Source organism: Littorina saxatilis, linkage group LG8, assembly GCF_037325665.1.
Source record: "Littorina saxatilis isolate snail1 linkage group LG8, US_GU_Lsax_2.0, whole genome shotgun sequence".
Classification (NCBI taxonomy): domain Eukaryota; kingdom Metazoa; phylum Mollusca; class Gastropoda; order Littorinimorpha; family Littorinidae; genus Littorina; species Littorina saxatilis.
The window spans coordinates 10294360-10321949 of NC_090252.1; the positions used below are offsets into that span (position 1 = coordinate 10294360).

At 39.1% G+C, this 27590-nt stretch overlaps 2 protein-coding genes across 3 annotated transcripts in view; one reads left to right on the forward strand and one right to left on the reverse strand.

The window, feature by feature from the left end:
- Nucleotides 1-27590, reverse strand: part of LOC138972755 (hexokinase type 2-like) — a 289080-nt gene that overhangs the window by 61571 nt on the left and 199919 nt on the right. The window lies entirely within an intron of this gene.
- On the forward strand, nucleotides 395-25922 carry LOC138972753 (hexokinase type 2-like). 2 transcript variants are annotated; one of them, XM_070345424.1, is made up of 9 exons: nucleotides 395-574; nucleotides 4367-4509; nucleotides 7941-8156; nucleotides 8916-9101; nucleotides 10987-11099; nucleotides 12088-12246; nucleotides 18917-19056; nucleotides 19904-20040; nucleotides 23485-25922. In XM_070345424.1, exons 1-9 carry the CDS (start codon nucleotides 466-468, stop codon nucleotides 23644-23646), a joined length of 1365 nt encoding a protein of 454 aa, XP_070201525.1. In that variant the 5' UTR covers nucleotides 395-465; the 3' UTR covers nucleotides 23647-25922. The 2 variants fall into 2 exon arrangements, with proteins under 2 accessions (XP_070201525.1, XP_070201526.1); XM_070345425.1 differs by having other exon boundaries at nucleotides 396-574; nucleotides 8916-9095.

The following is a 27590-nucleotide window of genomic DNA, read 5'->3' on the forward strand; positions in this document are numbered from 1 at the left end:
GGATGAGACTGATGGGTAACGGTTGGAGATTTGCACGATCTCAAAGGTCAACTCTTGTGCAGACCTGCCATGCAGTGCCTTTTTCTCCTTCGTGTGAACACACAAGCACAAGACTTCGTATGCACAGAGAATATCATGTAATCTATGACATTGCTTTTTTCTGCTATATAAAAAAGAAAATACCGTTTACCCAGCATTCATATCTTAAAAACACAGTATATCAGTCTTAACAGCAGGGGTTGGCGGAAGGAGGGGTGGGGGCATTTACGTAAAACACGAGTGACGGAGTGTACTAAGGATTTACATCTTATGAACACAGAAGAAAAAGACTGTACTTTAAAATCGAAATGTTACCATAGCAGTCATTTGTTTTCTTTTCCAATCGTATTACATTTTGTTTTATACTTGCAGGTTGAAGAGTTTTTGAAGGAATTTAAGCTATCACATCCAAAATTGAAAGAAATAATGAAGCTGTTAGACAAGGAAATGAGCAAAGGTCTCAAGGGAGACGCAGGGACAGCAGCGGACGTAAAGATGTATCCCACTTTTGTCGGCCCTTTACCACAACAGTCAGGTCAGTTGGTGAGGGTTGCAATGACCTAAAAACAAGTCGCGTAAGGCGAATATATCGCGCTGTCCGAAGGAATGGAGTACATATCGGACAATGACCACGCTCAGGCTAAAACGATAGGACATCTGACCGACATGCGGCAATGTGAATCGGACATTTGGGGATTTTCATCGTTATATGTCCGATGTCCGACGCCTAACGACATCCCTAAATTCCCGAACAGTTTTTTGCAGTTAAAAACAACATAAAATACAGCCGTGATTGATACACGTTTGGCTTCTGAAAAAGATTGTGTGTCCGATTACCCTACAATCGGGCTAACTTCGTCACAAAGAATCGGGAGACTGTCAGCCATCCGGTCTTCCTCGTTACGAGGTTGATGAGAAATTTTAAATCGAAGCAAGAAAGTATTCAATCAAGGCGCGTATATGAATAATACTGTTGAAAAGTTACAGAAGCAAAATCTGCACCAAAAAAATGCTATCTATTGTTACAAAAAGTATCGGAGCACAAGTTTGAAAAGAGTTTCGCCGGAGATCCAAAAATTTACTGACTGTTGAAATCAAGTATGAAACTGGGTTCAGATCAAGTTCGGTATTTTGTCAAGTCAAGAGCACACTCATCTTAGCCGAACGTAAAGAACAATCATACAGTTATTTATTTAAACAATGCATAAGCATTTATATGCATAGAATTTGCTGTAAACTTACCTTTAGATCAGCACAGAAGTGTCGGGATAACAACGTCACACATGCAACACAATGAGAACCCAAATTCAAACTGAATATCGTTGGCGATGTAAACCGCGTGGTCAGCCGAAGTGCATTATATCCTTTCGCTTGGTAGTAGAGGGAATGTGTGTCAAAATAGTTCTGAAATATTTCGTCTTTTGTACGATCTAGTAAAATGTTTTGATAACATCAGAAACTGGAAACAAAACTGGGTAATAGCATTACACAACGAAATATTTTTTGTTAGCTCAACCTTAGTGTTTCTCATTGCGCGTACACACAAGGAACACAGTGGACATTGTGTTCGAGACAAAAAGTAGTACCACCCAGATTTCGGAGCTTGCTGTAGAGTTGCAAAACAAAGCGTGTACATGTGGGAAACAGAGTGTTACGTTGTTGATCGTAAAGAAGAATGCCAAATTTGGCAAGATTAACAAATATTTTTAAAACAAACTTTCACAGCATGAGAAAAGTAACATCACATGATAATGTTATCAGTGCTGGAAACGATCAGTTATAATGATTCTGTTCAGTTTGCTGACCAACACTTTCAGTCAGCTTTTTCATGTCAGAAAACGACCACCCATTTTCGCAAACGAATGAACACCATTCATTCAACTGAGTAAACACAGACCAACATTTTGAAACAAAAATATTTAAATATTGTCTCTTACAATATTCTTCTATAGTCTGCACACAAAAAAATGGGGAACAGTTTTAAACTTTGTTCACATTGCATCTATTTTTAGAAGTGGTATCGGCGGTGCGCAGCTTTGGAGAATGACCCATATACGTGTTTATGATGAGATGCCTTGGATAGTGTAACAGGTCCAGATTGGTGTAGTGTTTGGAGAGATGACGGCTGTTTTTGCTAATTTGACCAAGTTCCATAAAACTACGCTCTTTGCACATGTCAAACGTCCTTTTTCTGACTGGTTTCTGACTGACGTGTATTAAACTGTTTTTGTCTTTAGCTTCCAGAAGTAATGGCCAGTGATAACAAGCCAAACAGGGGGAACTTTTCACACACAAACTACCGACAAATTACAGAGGTTCTTCTGCGGACATGTAAACACATTTTGGACCGTTAGCAGTCTGTCTGATTTTGGATTTGTGTAAACAAAACAACAATCACATGATTGAACCCGAAGAACACTGATAGAGAAAAGACACAAATCAAGATTTGATTACTTTACAATACATTTGGCCAAAACAAACTTTGCGCTTTTGTAACAGAGTCTAGTGGCATCAAAAGCGGCTGCAGTTTCCACGCGAGGAGAGTTTCCTTTCCTCCTAAAGAAAACAGATTTTCCTACGGCTCCTATTATTGTTAAGACTGTGTGGCAACTTGCTGTTTGGTCATTAAATTTAATTGTTCTCTTCTCTTTGTATTGCTATGTTCCAATGTGAGTGCAAAGCTGCTTTTGCTCTGCAATGTTTTCTGCTTACATGGTTTTTTGTGCTTATATTTACTTTCTTGGTTTGGTTTGTTCATCCTCTAAGATATACAAAAACACTCATGTGTGTAAGATATACTGTTTGTTATGTATGTAAAATTAAGTTAATGTATAGTGTTTATTACCAGTGTAATCCCTTTTTAGGGCTAGAGCTTGTTATACCATTACTTTCGTAGACAACGAATTATCTTATCTTATGCTATCTAACTTTACCCCCAACCCCAACAATCTTAAAATGTCAGACATGCTTTCAAGCTACCCCTGAGGAAAATAACGCAAATGACGTCGCTTTTGTAAAAAGATTTGTTTGTAAATTCAAAAATGTATTAGTATAGATATACAAGACAATTATGTGTTCTTGCTTTCTTTTCAAGATACTTAAGTGTTGGGTATCACTCATATGCTCAAGAATCACCACTGAATAAATGAGTAAAATTGAAAGGAAACATAATTATGATTTGCAAGATCAAATACACGATTTTAAATAGTTTCTTGAAACATTAGGCTTTTTTTTTCTTCTTTTGGACACGTGAATTCTGTTTCCTCATCGTTGTGAATTATGAAAAGTTATAAGCTGGACATTTCTACTGATGTTGACTGGATGTATCTGCCACACACAAAAACTACACGTGCACGCAGTCACACCATTTCATTGCATAGACTGCTGAAATTGAGATATAGTGCGTAGTTATAAACCCTTTATAAGCTGTTTTTAAAATGATAATTCATTGAGTTTGATATGTTGTCTAAGACAGTTTTTTTAAAATGTACTTTCATTTGCCATTGAGCAGATAGGCGGGGAAATAGCTCACACGGTAGCGGCGCTCACTTCAAAACCAGGTGTCGCTATCGGAGTGAGTTTGATCCCCACGTTAATAAGGGATTTATTTCCCAGAGTCATCTTTGTGCATACTCTCCTTGGTGGCCGAACACCTCCGTGTGCACGCAGCGCACGATACAAGATACAATATACACGATACAAGAAGTGTTATTGTCCTCATCAGTACAAGGACATTTGGCATGTGTTTGGCAAGACATACTACACTGATACATAGACATTTACAAAACACAACTGAAGTTCAATATCAGCACACCCTTACGCAACATACCCACTACTTCAGACACACAGGCTACATGTGCCCCTCGGACGTACGCAACCCACAATTCACCCAGCCATACAGCTCCACATGCACTTACTCATTCATGCAGCACTCTAGCACCCGGCCATGTACAACTCACACACTGGAACCCTCATACGGCTACATATTGCATTATAACACCCGCACAAACATTACAACCTCAAACATCGTACTAAACAACCCAAGTTCTCAGCGACAGTCTCGGGGATAGAAACATGAATACACGCATGCAGGAATAATAATTTAAACATGGGTAGCGCCGTATTCTGTATGGCAGCTCGCTTTCGCCAGTGAGAAAACAGCCCGAATTTCCATGAGGGTAACCTCACAGGACTATATGAAATTGTATCCTTATCTTATCCTCCTAGGGTATTTAAATAAGCATTAGTCAAAAGAGCATACAGACTTTGGTAAACTCCATGCCTTTATATAGGGTAATCATAAAAGTGTGTGTATTTATCTTTGCAGATAAAGAAGAGTTTTTGGTTCTGGAACTAAATCTCCCTCGTGTCGAGCTTGCCCTCGTGAGACTTCAGGACCATAATGCCAGTGTAATCGAGTCTGAGAATTACACTCCTCCTACTGGAGTTCAACTCGACACTCTCGAACGGGTATACTTCATTGACTTTAGATGTGTTTGTTTTTATACTTAACAAAAACATATTGCAACAATGTGTGCACCCCAACCAAAGCATTCATGTCCCATATCATTTCATTTAAACTTGATGTGTCATTTGAGACACTCAATTTGGCTATCTGGAACACTTTTGGGAGTTATTTTAAAGAGGTCACGTGACTCCCGCTCAATCAGGGTTTCCATAATTCGACCTGACAACAACGTAAGTACCAATTAAAACATCAACAACAGATGAGAAATAGGCACAACTTGGCAAAAGTTATCCAGAACAGGTTGGTTTTGGATAGCTGGCTTCCATTATTCTTGTGCGTTGCCATTCCAAAACTGATGCAGGTTTCAATCGCATGAGCTGTAAAACGAGAGTTGTTTATGTCAATTTGGAGGGGGACCTTGACATTTTGTTTTGGAACTTCCAGGATAATATGTGAATGTGCCAGACTTCGGGTTAATGCAAAGTGGCACAACATTTGTAGAAAAATAACTTAAGTGCCAATCATCGATGGCGACATTGTGAAGGTGAATAGGGAGAGGACGCCTTCTTTTGCTATGGGATTTAAAGCTGCAACTATGAATTGTTGACATCGCAATAGCTGGCTTACATGCAGGCGGACTGTTTGCACACACAAAATCACACATATTTGGTCAGCTTTGCGCTCAGTCTGGCCCCTTTCAAGAAATGTCACCAAATATGTCCTTGTTATCCAATAGTATTCCCCCTTCTACTTAGTTCCCTCTGTAAACTGGAAGGGCTGTTTATTTTTCGGTAAACACTCAGCAACCACAACGTAACCACCCAGCAACAAGCCCGAATCTTGGATAGCTCATGGGTTGTGAAGCTACACTTTGTGGGCACTACTTTTAGCGACTGAAAAGTTCTAAAGGCTCACATGTACAACATATACATATGTAAAGCAGACAACACAAACATACCGCATTTAAACTAACAACTGTAGGTTTCAACACCCGAAATCGAATATAAAATCCATGAATTTTGTTGTTTTCTGAATCAAAATCTACCTTGTGCAAACTAGCAGCGCGAGCATGTCATGTCTCAAGGCAAGTAACTCTCACATTGTGTTTAGAGACTAGAGTTGTTTAATTCCCTCCCGGATTTGTCCAAACAGAGGTACTTATATAAGGACTGCAACCCGTCGGTCAATTATCAAATATATTTTATTTCAAAAACAGAGCACATACATGCAAGCACATGTACACATCCTTGAATGACAAGAACATGAAGCGGTTCTATACTCTGTCTTGCCTCAGAAAACCAAACTGCATACCGTATTTGACGTTGGAACACGGGGGCTACTCGTCTGCTACTCAATACCTCGGAAGAAAATGTCCTTAGCGATACCAAAACATGAACAAAAAAAGTATATGCCTTTATCGCCTCAGCGAAAGAACGCCATACATATATATATACTTGATTTTATTCAAGACCAAATAAACTGCTGAAAAGTGTTAGCAGAACTGAATGATGTTCACGGAACTCTTCAACCGCGCATTAATTACTCGCTTGCGCAGGTGGACTGGCAGAGTGACTAAGACTCGATCAAACTGTGGCACACAAACCTCAGTTTTCTTTGAAAGACTGAAGAAAGGATGAATGAATGGGTCACATACCTTGTCGCAGTGAATTGTAAACAAAACAATGCTCTCAATTCCCAGTCATGAAAAAGCTCGCTGAAGATCGCATTTTTTTGCTGATCCGCAAACTTCGTCCATTATTTGTAATTGTCACTGAGACTCGGCATTTTACATCTCCAGACTCACGTCATGACTGTCATTTTTGATCGCATTTGTTTTCTTCAGTAAGAGAGAGCCCCAGTGTTCCCATTGCTTAGACTGCTTTTTGGTGTCAGCTAGGTTACCGTGACAAAACCCACGGTTTATCGATGGTCACAAATCAATGAACACAGTCAACAGAATTAGTTTCATTTCAAAAGAGATTGACATGCCATGGTGTATCACGTTTGCTTTTAATCTGGTGTCAAACGTTTTGCCATAGTGGCGAGTGTAGTAGATATGTTTCTCACAGTCATGTGTCAGTCAACCATAACCACATCATTCACCCTGCACAGTTTCATGGTTGCAAGCATGTTGGTCTTTCACATTTGGAGTCGTTGCCTTCTACCAGTAAGTCTGTACAATATCATGAATATTTGTACGTTTTAAACCATGTTATTACTCCTCATTGTAAACATTTTCCGAGGCATTGGGAAGTATATAATTTTCATTGGTGAGGGAGACATAAAAATGTACCCATTCCTCTAATAGACGGAAGTGAAAATCTGTACCAGTTTTGAAAACTGTAGCCAAACTCCTTCATGTGAAGGCTACGAATGGTCCAAGCAGCCCTCGTACACGTTAACTCCTCAAGATGATATTCCCAAACGATGTGTAGAGACAAACGTTTGATAACGTCATAACCAGCATTTCGAAATGTTGAAGGCACTGTAGCAAGCGTATTTTTCAATCAAAATAATTACAATGTTGGTCAAATATTTCTTGACACAGTCTGGACTTATGTATTGCGTTTAAGATAAGGAACATTTGAAACAGATAAATTGTCAGTTACAATTAGCCTTGAAGTTGACATTTTTATTGCAACAACAGATTTACAAATCGCATTGTATTTTTTTCCTGAATCCAAACATGTCAAATGTTGTGTGTAGATCAAAAATGTGCTAACAAACTTAATAATCAGTGTTATGCACATTAGGTTCAAACTTCTGTCACAAAGACATCTGGGTCAAACCCAACATTAATAACAACCTCGCAAAGAGTCTCTCTGTGAGAGCGTCAATGTTTATTCATCAGGTAATAGAACGTCAATTATGATGTTGGGCTGTTTGACCAATTTGAAGTCGGACTTTTGAATGTATTGAATGGAAATGTGATCAGTTAATAGAAAAACAGCAGCTTTTTCTGTGCTAGTTGGAAAACAATTGAAAACAAGGACTGTTTGTTCAAATCTGTTGTGCGCGCTACCATGTGCAATAACACATTGAAAATATAGTTTTACCTCCAAGATCAAATACAGCGCATTTCCTGCACCAATTAGTCAAACGTAAATCTAGAGGTAGCTGTCAGTCGTCATTTGATAGCATTTCAAATTCAGGTATTGAAGACGTTGTACTCGTTGGTTTCTTGCAAACTCTATTCTGTAATAATCAAGGACCTAAGAAGGCACATCTAAATAGCAAAAGTCCAAAGGTCTGAGGCAAGTAAATCTGTGTTTTATCGATTTTTGTTTAAGGCAGTCAAATTGTACCGCTCTAAGTTTACGTCTTCCGATATGCAGCAAATATGCCACCACTACCCTGTACCTGTTCAGTTTCATTTCATAAGGCGAACATCAGGACAACATGTATTGATCTTACATTAATGATTTTGTTTCAGCTGTCTGGTTTCATTGCAATGTGTATCTTCAAGTTCACAAAGAAGAGGAAACTGGCAGGCAAGGAGTGGCCCTTAGCTTTGATTTTCCCCTTTCCCTGCCAACATGAGGGCCCAGACAGAGCGTGCCTTGTCAAATTGACCAAGGAGGTCACCTGCAAGGACGTACAAGGACAAGACATTCATGAATTAATCAGAGGTGCCATAAACAAAAGCAAGGTAGGGCCTTAATGTATGTATGTATGTATGTATGTATGTATGTATGTATGTATGTATGTATGTATGTATGTATGTATGTATGTATGTATGTATGTATGTATGTATGTATGTGTGTATGTATGTATGTATGTGTGTATGTATGTATGTATGTATGTATGTGTGTATGTATGTATGTATGTATGTATGTATGTATGTATGTATGTATGTATTTGTGTATGTATGTATGTATGTATGTATGTATGTATGTATGTATGTATGTATGCATGCATGCATGCATGTATGTATGTTTGTATGTATGTATGTATACATGCATGTATATATGCATGTAACCATTATATATTTATGTATACATGTATGTGTGTGTGTGTGTGCACATATTATGTCTGATGCTGATGTGTGCATGTAACTTTCTGCAGTATTTGCGGATTGTGGTGTCTGTAACATTGTTTTACAAGTTAATACAACCATCTGATATGTAGTAGGTGTGTGTGTGTGTGTGTGTGTGTGTGTGTGTGTGTGTGTGTGTGTGTGTATGTGTGTGTGTGTGTGTCTGTATGTGTAAGTCTGTGTTTGTGTGTAAGCGTGTTTATAGATACATGTGTGTGTGTGTGTGTGTGTGTGTGTGTGTGTGTGTAATGATGTGTGTGCGTGTGTGTATGGGTGTGTGTGTGTGTGTGTGTGTGTGTGTGTGTGTATGTGTGTGTTTTGCCTGTTCATTAGCGGTTTTGTAATGTTGCTTTATGTTTAAAATACATACAGAAAAATAGTTCAAAGATTCAGATTGTGGCCATTGTCAATGACAACGTTAGTACCCTTGCGTCGGTGGCGGACAGCAATCCAGATTGTCTGATCGGTCTTATCGTGGATGGCGGACTCAACGCCTGTTACTTGGAAAACAGGACACGTATTTCAACGAAAGGTCCTCAAGATGGAAAAGCGGTACAGGTTCACTGAGTTTGTATTGTATTGAAAGCAATAAAACCATATATATATACATTCCCGTGTCAGATAATTCAAACTGTATGATGCTTAATGCCATCCACTTGATTATGTTGCACATCTTTCGTAACATGGATCACGCAACAGGCCCTCAGAAAAGGGCATACCCACATTCGACGTGACAAAAACGAAAGGGACAAATTAAAGATCGACAATTAATCATAATTGGCATAACTTGGAAACCTTTAACATACGAGGATAACATCAAACCAATTTTCTACCGAGGACATTTTTAGTAGTTGGCTTGCGTATTTTGTGTGTGAAAGATAACCGATTAGTCGTTGCATTAATACAGCTCTTTTTATCATGGTGCCCCTCAACATTCCTTTCCGTTTTTGCCAGGAAGATGTAGGGGGTTCCCTTATTTGAGCAGTCACGTGATCCCTGTTAAAGACATCTTTGATACGAAAGGTGTACCAGATAGTCAAGTGGACGGCCTTACATAAACGTTTACATGAAAAGACACGGGAATTAATGCTTGTAATCGAGGTGACAAAATTGTCGCAATGATTGTTTTGCTGAGTTTAGTTTAAAACAAGGAAGACGGAAAAACATTAATGACAACGACGACGACGATGCTGCTGCTGCTGCTGCTGCTGCTGCTGCTGCTGCTGCTGCTGCTGCTGCTGCTGCTGCTGATGATGATGATGATGATGATGATGATGATGATGATGATGTCCCCAAAGTATTGTTTACCAGTTGTGTGGTTTTTTTTGTGTGTGTGTGTGTGTGTGGTTTTTTTTAATTTTTTTTATTTGGTTGTGATTTTGAGGCAAAGTATTGAAGAGACATTTACGTTTATGAAAATATCAATTTGGTTCGCATTGTTTGAAGAGAATCCAAAATTACCTTCGCGTAATTTGTGACCAGATTATAATACACACAGTGTTCTTGTAGGCAGACCAGGAGATGTGCGATTAAGATGACTGCTGAATCCTTTGCAGTTACATTCTAAGATGCTGGAGGTTTTGACAACCAGAGAACATGTTATTTCGGCTGACCATTTTCATTTTAAACACATAGTAGGATTGATTGTTTCAAATGTGACCCGGCCCTGTTCGGTTGTCATGCCGAATGCATGACAGTTTTTCAAGGTGTTGTCGTGTCCTACATTTCACTGAAGTCGATATTACACAAAGACTAAACAAATTCATTAGCATAAGGTAAGGCTTTATAACAAACTTGTACAATTAAACAAAGCTTTCAGTCTTGCTTTTTTTCAGACAGCACTCAAACGATTGAGGATAAATGAGTCTTGTTGAACTGCATCGCTGAGAAAAAAATTGAGCTAAATTTAAGTTGTGAATTTGCGGCTATTATTCCAACATTCTGGTTTTGGACACTCCCTGTGAACTTTAAATTGGCTACAAGACGGAGAGTATGGCCTTTATCAAATTTCATCTCGCAAAAACGCTTTAAGGTATCGTTGATTTGATCACAAATTATTATTATATGAAGTCTTATATCGCGCGCGTATCTCCAGACTCGGACTCAAGGCGCAGGGATCTATTTGTCGGCCATCAAGGATTCCTGAATCGCCGTCAATGTCATCCAAACTGTTACCTTCATACATATCAAACCATGTTCTTTAATTTGCCTTACAATTAATCTGAAATATGCTCACACAACCCTGTTAGAGCAAAATGAAATTGGTACATTGTTTTACCTTGATCACTTTGTATTATCACACAAAGGCCACTGATGTGGACTAAAAGACGCTCAGTTGGCCTACCCCGCTGCAGAAGGTTATAAAGACCCCGCTATAACGAACAATAACAACACTGTTATTACTGTTTCTTTGGTTTTAAAGCTTATCGATGTTTGCCTTCAGATGATTATCAACACAGAGCTGGGAGCACTTGGGGAAAATGGCTGTCTTAATTTCTGCAGAACAGATAATGACAAAGAACTGGATGAGTATTCCAGTAGACCTGGCAGTCAGATGTAAGTTACCTCGCTCATATAGATGGAGTGATTTTGAAGCACTATACCGAGATTGAATGTTCTAGAATTAATCACCGTAATCAGCGTTGTTGCGAGCTTAAAATGAAAATTGAACATTGCTCATGAACCATGAGGGCAAAAGGCTATACTTTCTGTCAGTATAATCCTTCAGATTGTTTTTTTATTTTGTTATTTGGCATTGTTGTTTCATTTGATGCCTATATTTAATTATTATCATAATTATAGTAAGTACAAGGTGATTCAAGTTCCCCAAACAGCAGTTTAATTGTTACCGAAGATTGTCCCAGAGTTCTTTGTCAGTGTACATATTTGCATTGAGCTTCTCGTGTTTTGGGTAAAGATTGTCACCGACTCATCGGATGCACCTTTTAAATCCAGTTAAATACGCAATAAGACATACGTATTTTGCATCTAGCCAATTGTTGAGAATTCCTGCAAATGATATCCCCAGATGTGTTTGTTTTCTCTCTTTTTTTATCAATCTCTTTGATTACGTCATATCCGGTTCCTTGTGAAAGTGGAGGCGGCACTGTCATACTATCAATTTTTGATCTAATTGATTGAAATTTTGATCGAGCAATCTCCAACGAAGCACGGACTATGGGATTACATTTTAGCTTGGAAGCTTAACAATTGATAAATGAGTTTGGTTTGAATTCAAACTGTAGTAACTGATCCAAAATGATTTGTTTCTTATTCTTTGTCATTTCCTGATTCAAAAAAATATGTAGATATATTATGTTTGGTTGGATTAAAAACAAGCTCAAAATGTTAACAAGAATAGAGAAAAGTGCTTTCACATGAAGTGCTATGCGCTTCTTCCCTATACTGGCTTGTCAATGCAAGCGATCAGTGAGCTTGTCGTTAACTGTCGCAGTGCGTTCAGTTTCATTCTGTGAGTTTTACATAATTTATTTTCTAAGTGTATCCATTTCGCGTCACGCAACTTGTCTTATAACTCTTTCAGTTTGGAGAAGATGGTTAGTGGGATGTATCTTGGAGAGATCGTGAGACTGGTGCTTGAAGGACTGACAAGGAAGAACCTCATGTTTCGGTCTGTGTCCCGAGCGTGCAATTTGTTCCACAGGGGTTGTTTCAACACAGAGTGTGTCATGGGAATTGAAAGGTAAATACTGTTTCTCTTGGTTTAAATACGGATTTCTTTATATTGCTTACGTCATCGTGTTGTTGTTGTTGTTGGTTTTAGCAGTTAAGTATTGTCAAAATAAGCATGGACTTTGAAGAAATATATGCGATATCAAACTTTTCTGATTCGATCATTGTGACAAACGGATTTGCACATAATTTTATATTGGAGTTATGTGACGCAGGTGTACAAAATTTCATGGGCCACAAACTTTGAGAAGGCACCGCACGGTGAAATATTGTCCGTGCAGTGCAGTGCTGTCATGTGTGAGATGTGACCAATCAGAGAAGAGTGTTGACTGAGGTGGCGTTTTGTGGGCCGTGCACGGGCAGAGCTTTACAGACCGTTGAAGGAAGAAGACGGGTCTCTTTTTGGTAAAGTTGCTCACCGGGCGCTGGAGGTCGTTGGGACTCGTGCCGCGGAATTGAATCGCAGGATTCAACTGCTGTGTTTACAGGTATTTATTGAATTGTATTTTGCTCGGAGATATTATTTTGCTCGGAAATATTGACTTGAGAAATGACCGGGAGAGTCATGTGTGAATTGGCTGAAAAGCGTGCGCTGTTGTCAGCCATTGTTGAAAAAGGAATGTTTACATGTTTTTCGGAAATGAAGTCGCTTATGAGTAAGCGGGTGTATATACTGTAACCGCATAAGTTAGTTGACGGTAGTGATAAAGAACGGCAGTATTATTGAGTAGAAAAGTTTATTCAGGTATGGAGACTTATGGTAGTTTAAACTTGTGTATTTTAGCATCCCGGGCCGAGTGGGTCGCGGAAGTGGGGAGACGAGACGGGAGGTTCCGCCTTTGCGTCCTGAGCCGTGAGTTTCGGGAGCGCAGGAGGGAGTCAGCGTGAAGCGCTGAAGAACAGGGTCCCATTCCACCACGCGAAGACAGTTTGCGTGGGTGGTGTGGACCAGTGCGTGCCACTGAAGGTGTGAGTACGACTGGAAAGACGTAACCAGCGAGAGAGCTGTGCGGAGATAAGTTCCCCAAGTTAACAAACACGAGACGTAGAGCGTTCGTGACTTTTTATCTGTGTGTAACAGAAATGACAATTGACAGAAGTATTGCCTGAGACAATGACTTCGTGTGTAGTGAGACAGACAGGCTCTCACGGAACAAAGCTTGAAGTGTTCTACGTGTGTGCACGTGAATTATAGACTGCATGAGAAAGTAACATGTGTGTATTTCTGTGCAGCTAGATTTCTGTATCCTGACAGAAATAGAAACTTTTATGTTGAGTGAGAGTGATTTGTAGAATGCATGGGAAATAATATGTTTATGTTGTGTTGATTGAATCTTTCAATAGAGGTACATGGGCAAAGGGCTGTAACCGTGTTCTTGTCTTTGTGCCTGGTTGGAGTGTTGTGTGTGTGTGGGAAGACTAAGTAGTAAACAGAGAGAAGCACGCACAATTTCTGATAGGAGTAAATATACATACATACAGACATACACACGTAAATTCCAGCCGTAACATTTGGTGACCCCGATTACTCTGTGTTAGTTAAAATTTGTAATTGTTTCCCTGCATTACTAAATTTAATTTTGTCCCCTGTGTTGGGTTTTTCGAATTTTTTGGCAGTAGGTCACGCAGACAGAGATTTTTCAGATTGAGTAATTGTGTCGTTCATGTCCTGTTTTGTACTGTTACCGTCTCCAGTTTTACGGTAGTGCTTACTGTATAGTTCTAAGCACTGAGGGATTAGCTTCATTTTTCTTCCTGTGGGGTCTTTCATTTCTCTTTCCTTGCTCTTTTCTATACTTTCATTTTGTTAAATTTTTGTTTCTTCTCTACTTTGGAATAGGGATCTATCTGTTGTTTATTGCCCTTTGCCTTTGTTAGGTTGATTAACTTTGATTAATTTTGTTCATTTAGGTTCTTGCTGACTTTGAAATTTATTTCATTTGTTTTATTAAAAAAAATTTTTGTTGGTTTATTGAGTTTGTTGTCTTGTTGACCTTAAGTTAAGTTAAATTAGTAGTTGTATATACAGTTATTTTAAGCTACTATTTAAAACGTGGATTTTTTTTTTAGTTTAATAGGGATTGGTTTTATTGACTTGTTGTATTTAATTAAGGTAATTTGATTAGTTGTAGTATTTTGAGATAGATTTTAATTAGTTCAAGTTTTTATTTTATTTCGCTATTGTTGTAGATTTGGTACTTAAGATATTTGATTTATTATGCAGTTGGAGTGATTGTGTCACTTCATTATTTTTTGGAATTTGTTCTTGTTTGCTTCCAACTACATTTTTTTGTTGTGGGTTGGACTTCATTTGTTTAGAGTTTGGTTTCATAGTGTTGTTATTGCATTGTTTTGATATTATTCCTAAATATTTAGTTGGTATTTTAAGTGACTGGAAATTTCTAATACTTTAACTTCTTCTTAAAAATTAAGGTTTGTGTTGACATTTTGTACTTGTATATATGTTTGAAACAAGATTCGTTTTGACTTCATTGACTGGGTATCTGACTTTAATCAGAATTGTTGGATTTTTTGCGTGAAGATTCACGCCAAAACGTGTTTGGATATGGTCTTGTATTGACTATTGTATCTTGTGCCAGATTTTTTTTATGGTACAGTTTTCAAGTAGATTGCTTGAACTTGCATTATTCTTTGAAACTTTTTCAAATTTGTTTTTTCTAAACTTGGACATATTTTAGTGTGATTTTGAGAGTTAAAAACTTGCACAATGGAGCACGAAGATGATTATGATGTGTTGTTTGACAAGTTTGTTAAACAGGCAGAGACTTTGGGTCTTGCTGCAGAGAAACGTGAGAAATACGTGAAAGAAAGTTTTGATCGTTTGGAGAGAAAACGAGAAAAAGATGAAAGACAAAAAGCATTAGAAATGGAAGAAAGTCGAAAACAAAAAGAATTTGATCGACAAAAAGAAAGGGAAGATGCGCAAATTGAAGAAAGTCGAAGAGAAAAAGAAAGGGAAGAGAGACAAAGAGATAAAGATAGAGAACACCAGTTGAAGCAAAAAGAACTAGAGATTAGGCAGGCTGAACTTAGTGCTGGGTCGCGTACACCGCAAAATGGTCGGGATTCTCACACTAATGTTGGTGCTCGCCCTGTTTACCCCAGGCTCCCTGCATTCAGAGAACAGCAAGATGATATAGACTCATACTTGTTCAGGTTTGAAACTCATGCAAAATCTCTGGGATGGGAAGAGACAAGATGGATCACGTACTTGTCTGCTCTCTTAGAGGGTAATGCATTAAACCTATACCATAGCCTTGCTGCTGCTGGTGAACTAACATACCAATGTTTGAAAGAAAACTTGCTGAAGACATTTCAGTGTACATCTGAAACTGTTAGACAAAAACTCAGATATAGTAAACCAAGCGAAAAGGAACCGTTCCAAACTTTTGGAATTGAGTTGCGACGATTGTTTGATCGTTGGGTTGCGCTATCTGAGATAACCACAGATGCTGATGGTTTAACAGACTTGATTCTGGGAGAACAATTCCTTGAAAGTGTATCAGCCGACGTAGCAACTTTCATTCGAGAGAGAGGTCTTGTTAAACTTGATGATATGGTCACAGCTGCCGAGAATTACCGTTTATCACGGAAGTCAGGGTCTACTATTTTCTCTGCTGGTTCCTGTATTCAGGAAGAGTATGTTGGCGCTGCTTTCGCACATGGTGATAATCACGGGGGTGATCAGGAGTTACCGCGAGTTGGTTCTGGTTTTGCTAAGCGTAGTGATAACCAGAATGACGAGTGTTCTGGGAAAGTGACGTCTGACGCTCAGGCATATCCACAAGGTGATGCATGTAAATCACGTAAAAGTGGACGTAGTCGTGCAGGTGGTCAGAAAGATGATTCAAAGAGCGTTTGTTACTTGTGTCATGAGGAAGGTCATAAGTTACTACAGTGTAGATGGCGGACACATCCTGTAAATCCTTGCCTCGCTTGTGGTTTTGACGGCCATAAGTGGAAATCGTGTCCGTTTAGGCAGGTAAGAAACAAGAAGAAGCGTGAAGGTGGTGAGAAGAAGCATGCAGTTGTTCCGGAGATCGTTTCTCCAGTTAAGAAAGTTGTGGAAAGTTTGAAGTTGGAACATGGTAGTGTCAACGAGAGTGAATGTACAGTACTTCGAGACACGGGTTCAACGATTTCTGGAGTGCGTAGAGGATTGGTGTCGAAAGACCAGTTTGTCAGTGGAAACGTCACTTGTAAGACATTTGGTGGGGAGGTCCTTACTTATCCTCAGGCGAAAGTTATGGTAGAGACACCTTACATTTCGGGTGAAATGGTTTGTTGCGTCCTGAATGATCCTGTGGCTGATTTGATCATAGGCAACATTCCGGGGATTTCAGGGAGTGCAGACTGTTTTCCTGATGTTGAGGGGGTTACGGCTATGGCTAATCGTGCGCAGGCAAAGAGAAGAAACCCTCCTGATAGACCTTTGGTTCTGACTCCAGATCAGAAGGTTGCGTGTTCGAATGAGGACTTGGCAAAACAACTCAGTCAGTTGCAGGCAGAAGTGAACAGATTACAGTCAAGAGAGACTACTGCTGCTGTAGGCTTTGGTGGCACTCGCAGAAAGAGGTCAAGGAAATGGTTTGCATGATATTGTGACTACTTGTCGGTTTTGCATCAGGAACATGAGTAATCGTACTATGTTGGAAGAGCCGTGGACTCAGGATAAGAAAAACTGATGATGCTAAAGAAAGACTTTTCATGTTTGAGCTAGAAAGCATCATGACTGGAAATTGTGAGTTAAAAGAAAAAACTCAGTGGAATCTTCCAAGAGAAGGAAGAAGTACTTTATCAGACATAAAGTAGTGTTGTTACACATATGGGATCAGTGGATCAGAAAGTTTGTTTTTATGTCAGCCACGACAGTTTTGTTCCGTAGTGGAATGCGATATTGAAATTGTATGGCAGTGAAGTAGTTACCCTCTTTTACCTGTTATCCTAAAGAAAAAATAACCTCGGTCGGTATTTTTTTTCTGGGAGGAGGGGGTAATGTGACAAACGGATTTGCACATAATTTTATATTGGAGTTATGTGACGCAGGTGTACAAAATTTCATGGGCCACAAACTTTGAGTAGGCACCGCACGGTGAAATATTGTCCGTGCAGTGCAGTGCTGTCATGTGTGAGATGTGACCAATCAGAGAAGAGTGTTGACTGAGGTGGCGTTTTGTGGGCCGTGCACGGGCAGAGCTTTACAGACCGTTGAAGGAAGAAGACGGGTCTCTTTTTGGTAAAGTTGCTCACCGGGCGCTGGAGGTCGTTGGGACTCGTGCCGCGGAATTGAATCGCAGGATTCAACTGCTGTGTTTACAGGTATTTATTGAATTGTATTTTGCTCGGAGATATTATTTTGCTCGGAAATATTGACTTGAGAAATGACCGGGAGAGTCATGTGTGAATTGGCTGAAAAGCGTGCGCTGTTGTCAGCCATTGTTGAAAAGGGAATGTTTACATGTTTTTCGGAAATGAAGTCGCTTATGAGTAAGCGGGTGTATATACTGTAACCGCATAAGTTAGTTGACGGTAGTGATAAAGAACGGCAGTATTATTGAGTAGAAAAGTTTATTCAGGTATGGAGACTTATGGTAGTTTAAACTTGTGTATTTTAGCATCCCGGGCCGAGTGGGTCGCGGAAGTGGGGAGACGAGACGGGAGGTTCCGCCTTTGCGTCCTGAGCCGTGAGTTTCGGGAGCGCAGGAGGGAGTCAGCGTGAAGCGCTGAAGATCGGGGACCCCGTCCCATTCCACCACGCGAAGACAGTTTGCGTGGGTGGTGTGGACCAGTGCGTGCCACTGAAGGTGTGAGTACGACTGGAAAGACGTAACCAGCGAGAGAGCTGTGCGGAGATAAGTTCCCCAAGTTAACAAACACGAGACGTAGAGCGTTCGTGACTTTTTATCTGTGTGTAACAGAAATGACAATTGACAGAAGTATTGCCTGAGACAATGACTTCGTGTGTAGTGAGACAGACAGGCTCTCACGGAACAAAGCTTGAAGTGTTCTACGTGTGTGCACGTGAATTGTAGACTGCATGAGAAAGTAACATGTGTGTATTTCTGTGCAGCTAGATTTCTGTATCCTGACAGAAATAGAAACTTTTATGTTGAGTGAGAGTGATTTGTAGAATGCATGGGAAATAATATGCTTATGTTGTGTTGATTGAATCTTTCAATAGAGGTACATGGGCAAAGGGCTGTAACCGTGTTCTTGTCTTTGTGCCTGGTTGGAGTGTTGTGTGTGTGTGTGAAGACTAAGTAGTAAACAGAGAGAAGCACGCACAATTTCTGATAGGAGTAAATATACATACATACAGACATACACACGTAAATTCCAGCCGTAACAATCATTGACAAAAACAAACGCAAAAAACCCCGTGACTTGCAATACTAGAGATCGTTCGATAGTTAGTACGTGTATGTGTTTGTGTGTGTGTGTGTGTGTGTGTGTGAGTGTGTGTGTGTGCGTGTGTGTGTGTGAGAGTATGTGTGTGTGTGTGTGTGCGTATGTGTGTGCGCGTTGTGCGTTGTGTGTGTGTGTGTGTGTGAATGTGCGTGTCCTCGAGTCAATTTGTGATTATAATGTTTGTATCGTCCTTCCGCATGTCTTCTTTCCATGCACATTACCAACTGAAACCTTTTGTCTTGTGTTTGTAGTGACAACGAGGAGCCTCACCAAAATACAAAGAAGATTCTGGATCATCTAGCAGTGAAAGACTACACAGACGAGGATGTCAAGAATGTTCGTCGCGTCTGCAGTATTATCTGTGAGCGTGCAGCCTGTTTAACAGCCGCAAGTAGGTCATTCCCTTGATTTGTTTTCCTTAAGCTTATTGTAATCGTTTGTCCAGTATTCAATTTAATTCTCTATTTTTGTATGAACTCAAATGTTTAGTGTTCTTAGTATGTCTTGCTAGGCTAAGTTCTATTTAATCAGAGTATGTCTGCGTGTGCTTATACTGTGTCATTCGATGTTGTCAAATGCTGTTGCAAGTGTGTTCCATAAGGTTAGAATTGCTGATTTTCTGAAAGATTCCATCGTTCTGTAAACCTCATGTAAGGCGGAGTGGGGCTTTAATTGGTTCAGATAAGGACACTAAAAGAAATTCTGACAATATCCAAAGGTGTAATTTCTTATTACTTAAACTAAGTTAAACAATATCTATAATACATTATGTATCAGTATTCTACCTGATAATATGTGACCCTCCACCACGAAATGAGTCGCATGTCACCTCGCGCGGTTCTGCGCTAGGCTTGATATAAGTCCGGAGAGTGTATGGTAACAGTGTGAGGGTCACCTTAGTCACAGGCGTATAACTCAAACAGTTTCCGCTCTTTTCTAAAACGGTTTTCACCACTGGATAGAGCATAACAAACTCTTTAGGAAAATGTAAAAATATGAAAATCATGCAAAGGTGACATGCGACTCATTCCGTGGTGGAGGGTCACATATATAATAATAATTAGTTTATCGTCTTCTTATTAATGCCCTTGATCAAAGGTAAGGTGTTGAGATAAAACAGCTAATTGTAAGTTCTTACTTTCCTAGGTGTGTTTTGCTTCTCCCTTATTTATGCTGTTTTAGTCCATGTCATAAGAGCCGTTGCTATTAATTGGGTTCCCTTCCTTTTTAAATGCAAGGTTTGGCAACACTCATCAACCATGTCAATCTGTCTCCGGTCACTGTTGTTGTGGATGGCTACTTGTACCAGAGACATCCCCGTTTCCAGGTCATGATGTTAAACAAGACACGGGAGCTTGTCAACCCGGAACTCGAAGTGAGTACTTACTACTGCGTTCATGTTCGGGACAAACTATCCCTGGTCAAAAACATTGAAAACAAGTCGCGTAAGGCGAAAATACAATATTTAGTCAAGTAGCTGTCGAACTCACAGAATGAAACTGAACGCAATGCAACGCAGCAAGACCGTATGCTCGTAGCATCGTCAGTCCACCGCTCATGGCAAAGGCAGTGAAATTGACAAGAAGAGCGGGGTAGTAGTTGCGCTGAGAAGGATAGCACGCTTTTCTGTACCTCTCTTCGTTTTAACTTTCTGAGCGTGTTTTTAATCCAAACATATCATATCTATATGTTTTTGGAATCAGGAACCGACAAGGAATAAGATGAAAGTGTTTTTAAATTGATTTCAAAAATTTAATTTTGATCATAATTTTTATATTTTTAATTTTCAGAGCTTGTTTTTAATCCAAATATAACATATTTATATGTTTTTGGAATCAGAAAATGATGGACAATAAGATGAATGTAAATTTGGATCGTTTTATAATTTTGTTTTTAATATTTCCGATTTTTAATGACCAAAGTCATTAATTAATTTTTAAGCCACCAAGCTGAAATTCAATACCGATGTCCGGGCGTTGTCGGAGATTACTTGACCAAAATTTCAACCAATTTGGTTGAAAAATGAGAGCGTGACAGTGCCGCCTCAACTTTCACGAAAAGCCGGATATGACGTCATCAAAGACATTTATCAAAAAAATGAAAAAAACGTCTGAAGATATCATACCCAGGAACTCTCATGTCAAATTTCATAAAGATCGGTCCAGTAGTTTAGTCTGAATCGCTCTACACACACACACACACACACACACACACACACACACACACACAGACAGACAGACACACATACACCACGACCCTCGTCTCGATTCCCCCCTCTATGTTAAAACATTTAGTCAAAACTTGACTAAATGTAAAAACGAACGAAGTGTGGGAGACACACTTTTGTGAACGGCAGTTATTTGTTGGTAAAGTTATTCTGTATGAACAAAATAATACAGAATCAGCAGCTAGCTTCGTGCTGTCAATGGTATACAATTTAGACTATGCTGGAAGAGTTTTTGACGAGTAGAACAATTGCCTTTGATCCTCTAGATTGTGTGCGAGGAGGATGTGAATTATATGGATCAAACAATATATAGATACAAGATACAAGATACAAGATACAAGAAGTTTTATTGTGCTCATCAATACAAGGAAATTTGGCATGTGTGTGGCAAGACATGATACACAGATACATAGACATTCACAACACAACTGGAGTTCAATATCAGCACACCCTTACGCAACATACCCACTACTTCAGACACACAGGCTACATGTGCCCCTCGGACGTACGCAACCCACAATTCACCCAGCCATACAACTCCACATGCACTTACTCATTCATGCATCACTCTAGCACCCGGCCATGTACAACTCACACACTGGAACCCTTATACGGCCACATATTGCATTATAACACCCGCACAAACATTACAACCTCAAACATCGTACTAGATCTACAACTAACAAGCATACGTCCACTATCATGCACCGAATACATCATCATACATTACATCATAACATACTGTATATAGGTCGTGTTATTGATTAGACAGCGTGTATTATCCTAATGTGTGTTGTTGCAAGGGTGGTGCATGGCTGGCTGTATTTTGTGTTTTTTGTGTTGTTTAAATGTGGAACCTGGCATCTTACATGGGGGGCTGTCTGCGGTCTTTATCTGACACAATGACGTTAAGCATGATGTCGTCGTCACTTGTCCAGCCAAGACTAAATTACCCTAGACACTAAGCTGTAACAATAAATCAAACAATGACATCATATGTTGATGAAGTGAAGATGTATTTCTTTGATAGCAAAGTGGATACTTTTAGTGGTCATAGATATTCTCAATCGAACATTACCATAATACAACCTTTAAATTTCACGAAACCCAGCTTAAATGTGTGTCACGTCTAAAATCACCAACACCTACATTTGCTTATATCGACCAAACTTAAATTTGACCTGATTGCACAAGTTAGATAAAACTGCTGTAGTGGGACCTGGTTTGCCTTGATCTGATTATATCAATCAGTCACATCATTTTAGTGACCTGCACCACCCTTTTCTTCCTTTTTACATTTAGTCAAGTTTTGACATAGAGGGGGAATCGCGAAGAGGGGCGTGGTGTGTGTGTGTGTGTGGGTGTGTGTGTGGGTGTGTGTGTGTGTGTGTGTGTGTGTGTGTGTGTGTGTGTGTGTGTGTGTGTGTGTGTGTGTGTGTGTGTGTGTAGAGAAATTCAGAGTAAACTACAGGACCGATATTTATGAAATATCACATGAGAGTTCCTGGGAATGAAATCCCCGGACTTTCTTTTTTTCGATAAATATCTTTGATGATGTCATATCCGGCTTTTTGTAAAAGTTGAGACGGCACTGTCACACCCTCATTTTTCAATGAAATTGATTGACATTTTGGCCAAGCAATCTTCGACAACGGCCGGACTTTGGTATTGCATTTCACCTTGGAGGCTTAAACATTGATTAATGACTTTTGTCATTAAAAATCTACAAATTGTTATTAAAAACCTTTTTGTTTTAACAATCCAAAAACAATTTTATCTTATTCTCCATCATTTTCTGATTCCAACAACATATAAATATGTTATGTTCGGATTAAAAACAAGCTCTGAAAATTACAAATATGAAAATTATGATTACAATTGAATTTCCGAAATTGATTTAAAAACAATTTAATTGTATTCCTTGTCGGTTCGTGATTCCAAAAGCATATAGATAGGAAATGTTTGGATTAAAAACAAGCTCAGAAAGTTAAAAAGAATAGAAATACAGAAAAGCGTGCTATCCTGCTCAGCGCAACCACTACCGCGCTATTCTGGATTGTCAATGTCTCTGCCTTTGCTACGAGTGATGGACTGACGATGCTACGAGTATACGGTCTTGCTGAAAAAATGCAGTGCGTTCAGTTTCATTCTGCGAGTTTGACAGCTTGACTAAATGTTGTATTACGCGACTTGTTTATTACGTTTACATGACAAGGTGAATTCTTTACAAACATGCGAAGTGTCATTTCTTACAAAAAATGATGGTGATATTTATACTTCAAGAATTATGTTTGTCTTGATTTATTGTTGCGTGATAAACAAAAAAATGATTAAATTCCTGTGCAGACTGCTTTAACATTGTAATGTAAAACCTTCAACCAGTCCCATTTTGTTAAATAAGTCACAGGATGCACATAATGTGTCATAGCAAATATGTTCACACCACGCCTCGCTAAGTTGCTTTTGACAGCGAGTAGGCTATATGTATCATGATTAAATAGTTGTATAAAAGCTTCTGTTTTTGAAGCCATGCAGGTAACATCACTTGTGGACAAGATTTGTGTTAATTTATGTATATCCACTGTGTTTCAGTTCCACCTTGTAAGGCCACAATTGGAAAGGTCCATAGGGGCAGCTCGCATAGCAGCTGCCGCACTGCGTTCAGGTAACTCAAGCACAGATACGCCTGGTGCAACTCAGAACCGTGGCTCTTCTCACACTGAACCAGGGCAACCTTCCCCAATAGGCCTATAACACATGCATCCTGTGTTAGTACGAAATAGGCAACAACTCTGCATTTGTACTACACGTACATCGAGCAGGACTGTGTGGTCTCGATTGTAATGTAACTAAATCACCAGTGACTACAAGCTTTATTGTGTTGTAGTTTTGCAGTAAAACCTCAGTAACCTGTTGCAAAAAGTGTGCACAACTGTAAAACAAAACCCGTAGCCACGTTCTGCAGCATCTCTAGAACATGATGCACTCACATATATCCAATATTCTTGCAATATAGGGGTGAGACATTTACTATTAATTGCCTGACACAAAGAGGACACGTTTGACTGAAAAATGTCCTGTAAAGTCCAATGAATATGACAGTGAATGCTAACAAAAGATGAACAAGAACAACTATTGTTTGAGGATTTGTTTGTGTATATACACCGATATGTGCATGTGATATGCATGATAATAAATAAAACATATGTATGTATTCAAATGCAATTAGGCAGATGTGCGTGTGTGTGAGGGAGTGTGTGTTTTGTGTGTGTGTGTGTGGTTGTAGTCGTCTGAGTGTTGTCGTGTGTTAATTAATTGTTTGGTGAAAAAAGTGTGAGTCTCTGTGTGTATGTATTCGAGTGTGTGTGTGGTTACAAGTCTGAGTTTGTGTTTTGCGCGTGTCTGTGGTCGTGTGTGTGTGTGTGTGTGTGTGTGTGTGTGTGTGTGTGTGTGGTTGTGTTCCTGTGGTCGTCTGAGTGTGTGTGGTCAGCTGGGAGTGGTCGTGTTAGTCTTGTGATGTCTTATTATTAACAGGTTTTTGACAAGTTGACTGTGCAACAGGTTATTCAAGAGTATCCCATGACCTGCCTTTTTGTCTTTGTTAGCTGAAGAGCGGAATACGCTGCGTATTCCATGGGTAACAGAGCGTATTTCATGGTTACCGAAGGAACTTTTTGTTGTTTTCTGCGTTTGGTTGCAAAACTATTACAAATCCATCTGCAAACACGGTTCGTCGCCTTTCTAAAACGTATTGATTTAGAAACAGCGTCATTAAATCTTTAAATGTAAGTGACAAAATGCCATTCAAACAACACATGTACACTTGCTGAACTAGGACAACAATGTCATATTATGTTTTACCAAACAATTAAAAATCAAAACCAGAATACTGTTGAGAAAAATCAAAAACAAATCAAGGGGGAAAACTCTGGTTGTCAAAGCCAATGTGGTACGTTTACAGTCACCATTCAGCTCATTTCAAGTCGTTCTAAGACAATCTCGTTAGTTTAAGTACTGCTGACAAGTTTTGGCATTTGTTAATTATCCAAAATGTGCCGTTGAAGCACAACAATTATCCGTAACGGTTAATATTCAATCTGAAAGCGTCTCCGACACGCACCACCGGTTCAAAGGTCACTGTGTAGGGTTCAAGGTGAGTAACTTTCGAACAAGGTAATCATGGATGAATGTCAGCCGCAAAATTATTATCTAACTCAGCTTTTTCGACAAGAGAAAACTAAAAATGAAAGTGAAGGCCCTCTGTTTTATTCTTTTGTTGTTGTTCAAATTCAGTAACTAATGCGGAGAAGAGAACTAGCTTCGTGCATGTATAATGTTATGCGAAAGGTCTTGGCGAGAGAAAAAACAGGCCCCAGGAACTTGGTGTTAAACAAGTTAGTGTTGTTGATGAAAACGTTTTGGGCAAGGGATAAAAAGCTTACAAACTTCGTGTTTGGTTTCCAAACTGATACGAACTGAACGTTATCAACTTAATTTACCTCGAACGGTGAAATCGACAGAACGTACAGTACACAAATACGAACGGAGCGAGTCGATACTGATCCCCAAGCTCCAGAACTCAAGTGTAATATTGGAAGCCAAAATGTATATTTTTACCACAGAAGATAGTGAGCCCGGCTAGCTCAGTTCATAGAGAGCCTTATTGGAAATTCGTTACGTTGGTGGTCACGAGTTTAATTAAATCTCTCGCGCAGCAGGCAAGAGCATTTTTCAATATTTTATTTTGTGTGTGAACTTGTTCAATATTTTTTTAAACTTCTACTTCTTGTATGTTATGCATTGTTCTTCAGTTCAAAGGTTTCGAGTGATGTATTGAAGTTTGAAGTAATCAAAGGGTTGCATAAGTATTGAGTACTTCGATGGTCCTTAAATACTTCTGATTAGTGTCCCTCCGGATGAAGGATAAGCAGAGGTGGGAAATGAGAAGGCAGTATTTGAAAGGGCGGAAGATAAAATGAAGTTGTCACAATGAATGCACGTGCTTTTATTAAAACAATGTGAAAGAACAATGGTTTGTGTGTCGTTTTGTTGTTGTTGTGAGTTTCCGTGTGTATGTGTGTGTGTGTCGGTGTGCGTGTGTGATTGTGTGTGTGTGTGTGTGTGTGTGTGTGTGTGTTCCATGCAAGAACCCCCTACAGTTGTGAGTTGTGCTCTCTGCTGAACAGATCTATTTTACTGTTATGAAGTTGTTTGTTTGTTTTTCTTTCTAAAACAACATGTGCATATTCACATTCCTGTGTTATTTTGTTGCTGTATTTTCCATAGCTGAATTAATCAACAGCGAAGTCTCATGTAAGTATGATGCTGTTTCTTTGTTAGTTTGTTTTGTTGTTGTGGTTTTTCTGCGTCAGTTTGTACAAATGTTAACTTAAATAAGAATCAGTTAGGCTCTGATTAGTCGTCAATTCATAATAATGACTGATACGGTTCTAATGGAAGTTTATCAACGTGTAAATGTGTGCAATTGGTAATACAATATTCTGGCAGTTCTGAAATTGTGTTTAATGTTGCAGAAGTATTGTTCGTGTTTGCTGAAGCATTATCACAGGACTTCCCTGTAGGTATTGTTTGCGTAGTTAGTTAAAGAATGGTTGTGCTAAAATGTAAATCCTCATGGTTTTTACCTAAATAATCGGATCAATCTGAAATGAACAAGTACACACCTCTAACACATTAGACTTGTACTTAAGGATTATCCCCCCTCTGCTTCTTTCTCTCTGTAAACTTGTAGGGCTAGTTATTTTTCGGTAACTTACCCAACAACCAAAATCACTTACCCAACAACGGGCCTGAATCCTCGATAGCTCATGGGTAGAGACTGTACACATTGCATTGTGGATCTACTTTTTGCGACTCAAAAGTTCAGAACACTCTAAAGTACAAAATATACATTTCTGGGGCAAACAATACAACCATACCGCATTTAAACCAGCAACTACAGGCTTAAACACATGAATCTCAAGGCAGGTTTCACAGTATTGTGTTCAGCAATTTACTATTTACACACTCAAATTCTACAAAATAAATGTTGGCACACAATTCAAAGGACATGTTTTTCCAACAAAGTGAGTTTGTTACAACTAAAAACAGTAATTTGTTTTATAGTCCTGGTCCTTATTTATATCTAAAAACCAGGCGCAAAGCGGCATACCCTGAAAACGCTAAAAAGCAATACGGTCATCCTATGCATGCATATAGCTCATATAGCCAAAACCGTTGAAGATAGAAAGACATTTATTGAACAAAAAATATGCAACACATCATTCTTAACAAGTTTTGCTCTTGTATGTATATCAAAATATTGATCTTCAAATGAATGGTTTGAAAAAATACGACTTCCCGCAGACCTAGACCGTTTTGAAGGAAAAAACCGTGTTTTTTTTCAAACCATTCCATGGCCATCAATATTTTCTTATACATGTAAGAACAAAACGTGTTAAGACTGGTGTTGTGCATCTAGTTTGTTCAATAAATGTCTTTCTATCTTCAATGGTTTTGGCTAGATGAGGTAACAAGAGAAGGATATGGGCATTGGAATTACGTCAACATTTCGAGCATTGTCACAGATGAAAAATTATCTGCAGGGTGCTCCTGATTAACAAACCGAGCAAAACTGAAAATTATTGAAGAGAAGACATGTCTGAACAGTTTATAAAGAGACAAGTTTGCAATCATTT

What these genes read in the sequence shown, in the direction of transcription:
- LOC138972753 (XM_070345424.1), top strand. Translation starts at nt 466, where the DNA reads ATGAAGCTGTTAGACAAGGAAATGAGCAAAGGTCTCAAGGGAGACGCA. An exon ending in CCCTTTACCACAACAGTCAG is followed by an intron (nt 575 to 4,366) that starts GTCAGTTGGTGA and finishes TTATCTTTGCAG; the next exon opens with ATAAAGAAGAGTTTTTGGTT. An exon ending in AACTCGACACTCTCGAACGG is followed by an intron (nt 4,510 to 7,940) that starts GTATACTTCATT and finishes ATTTTGTTTCAG; the next exon opens with CTGTCTGGTTTCATTGCAAT.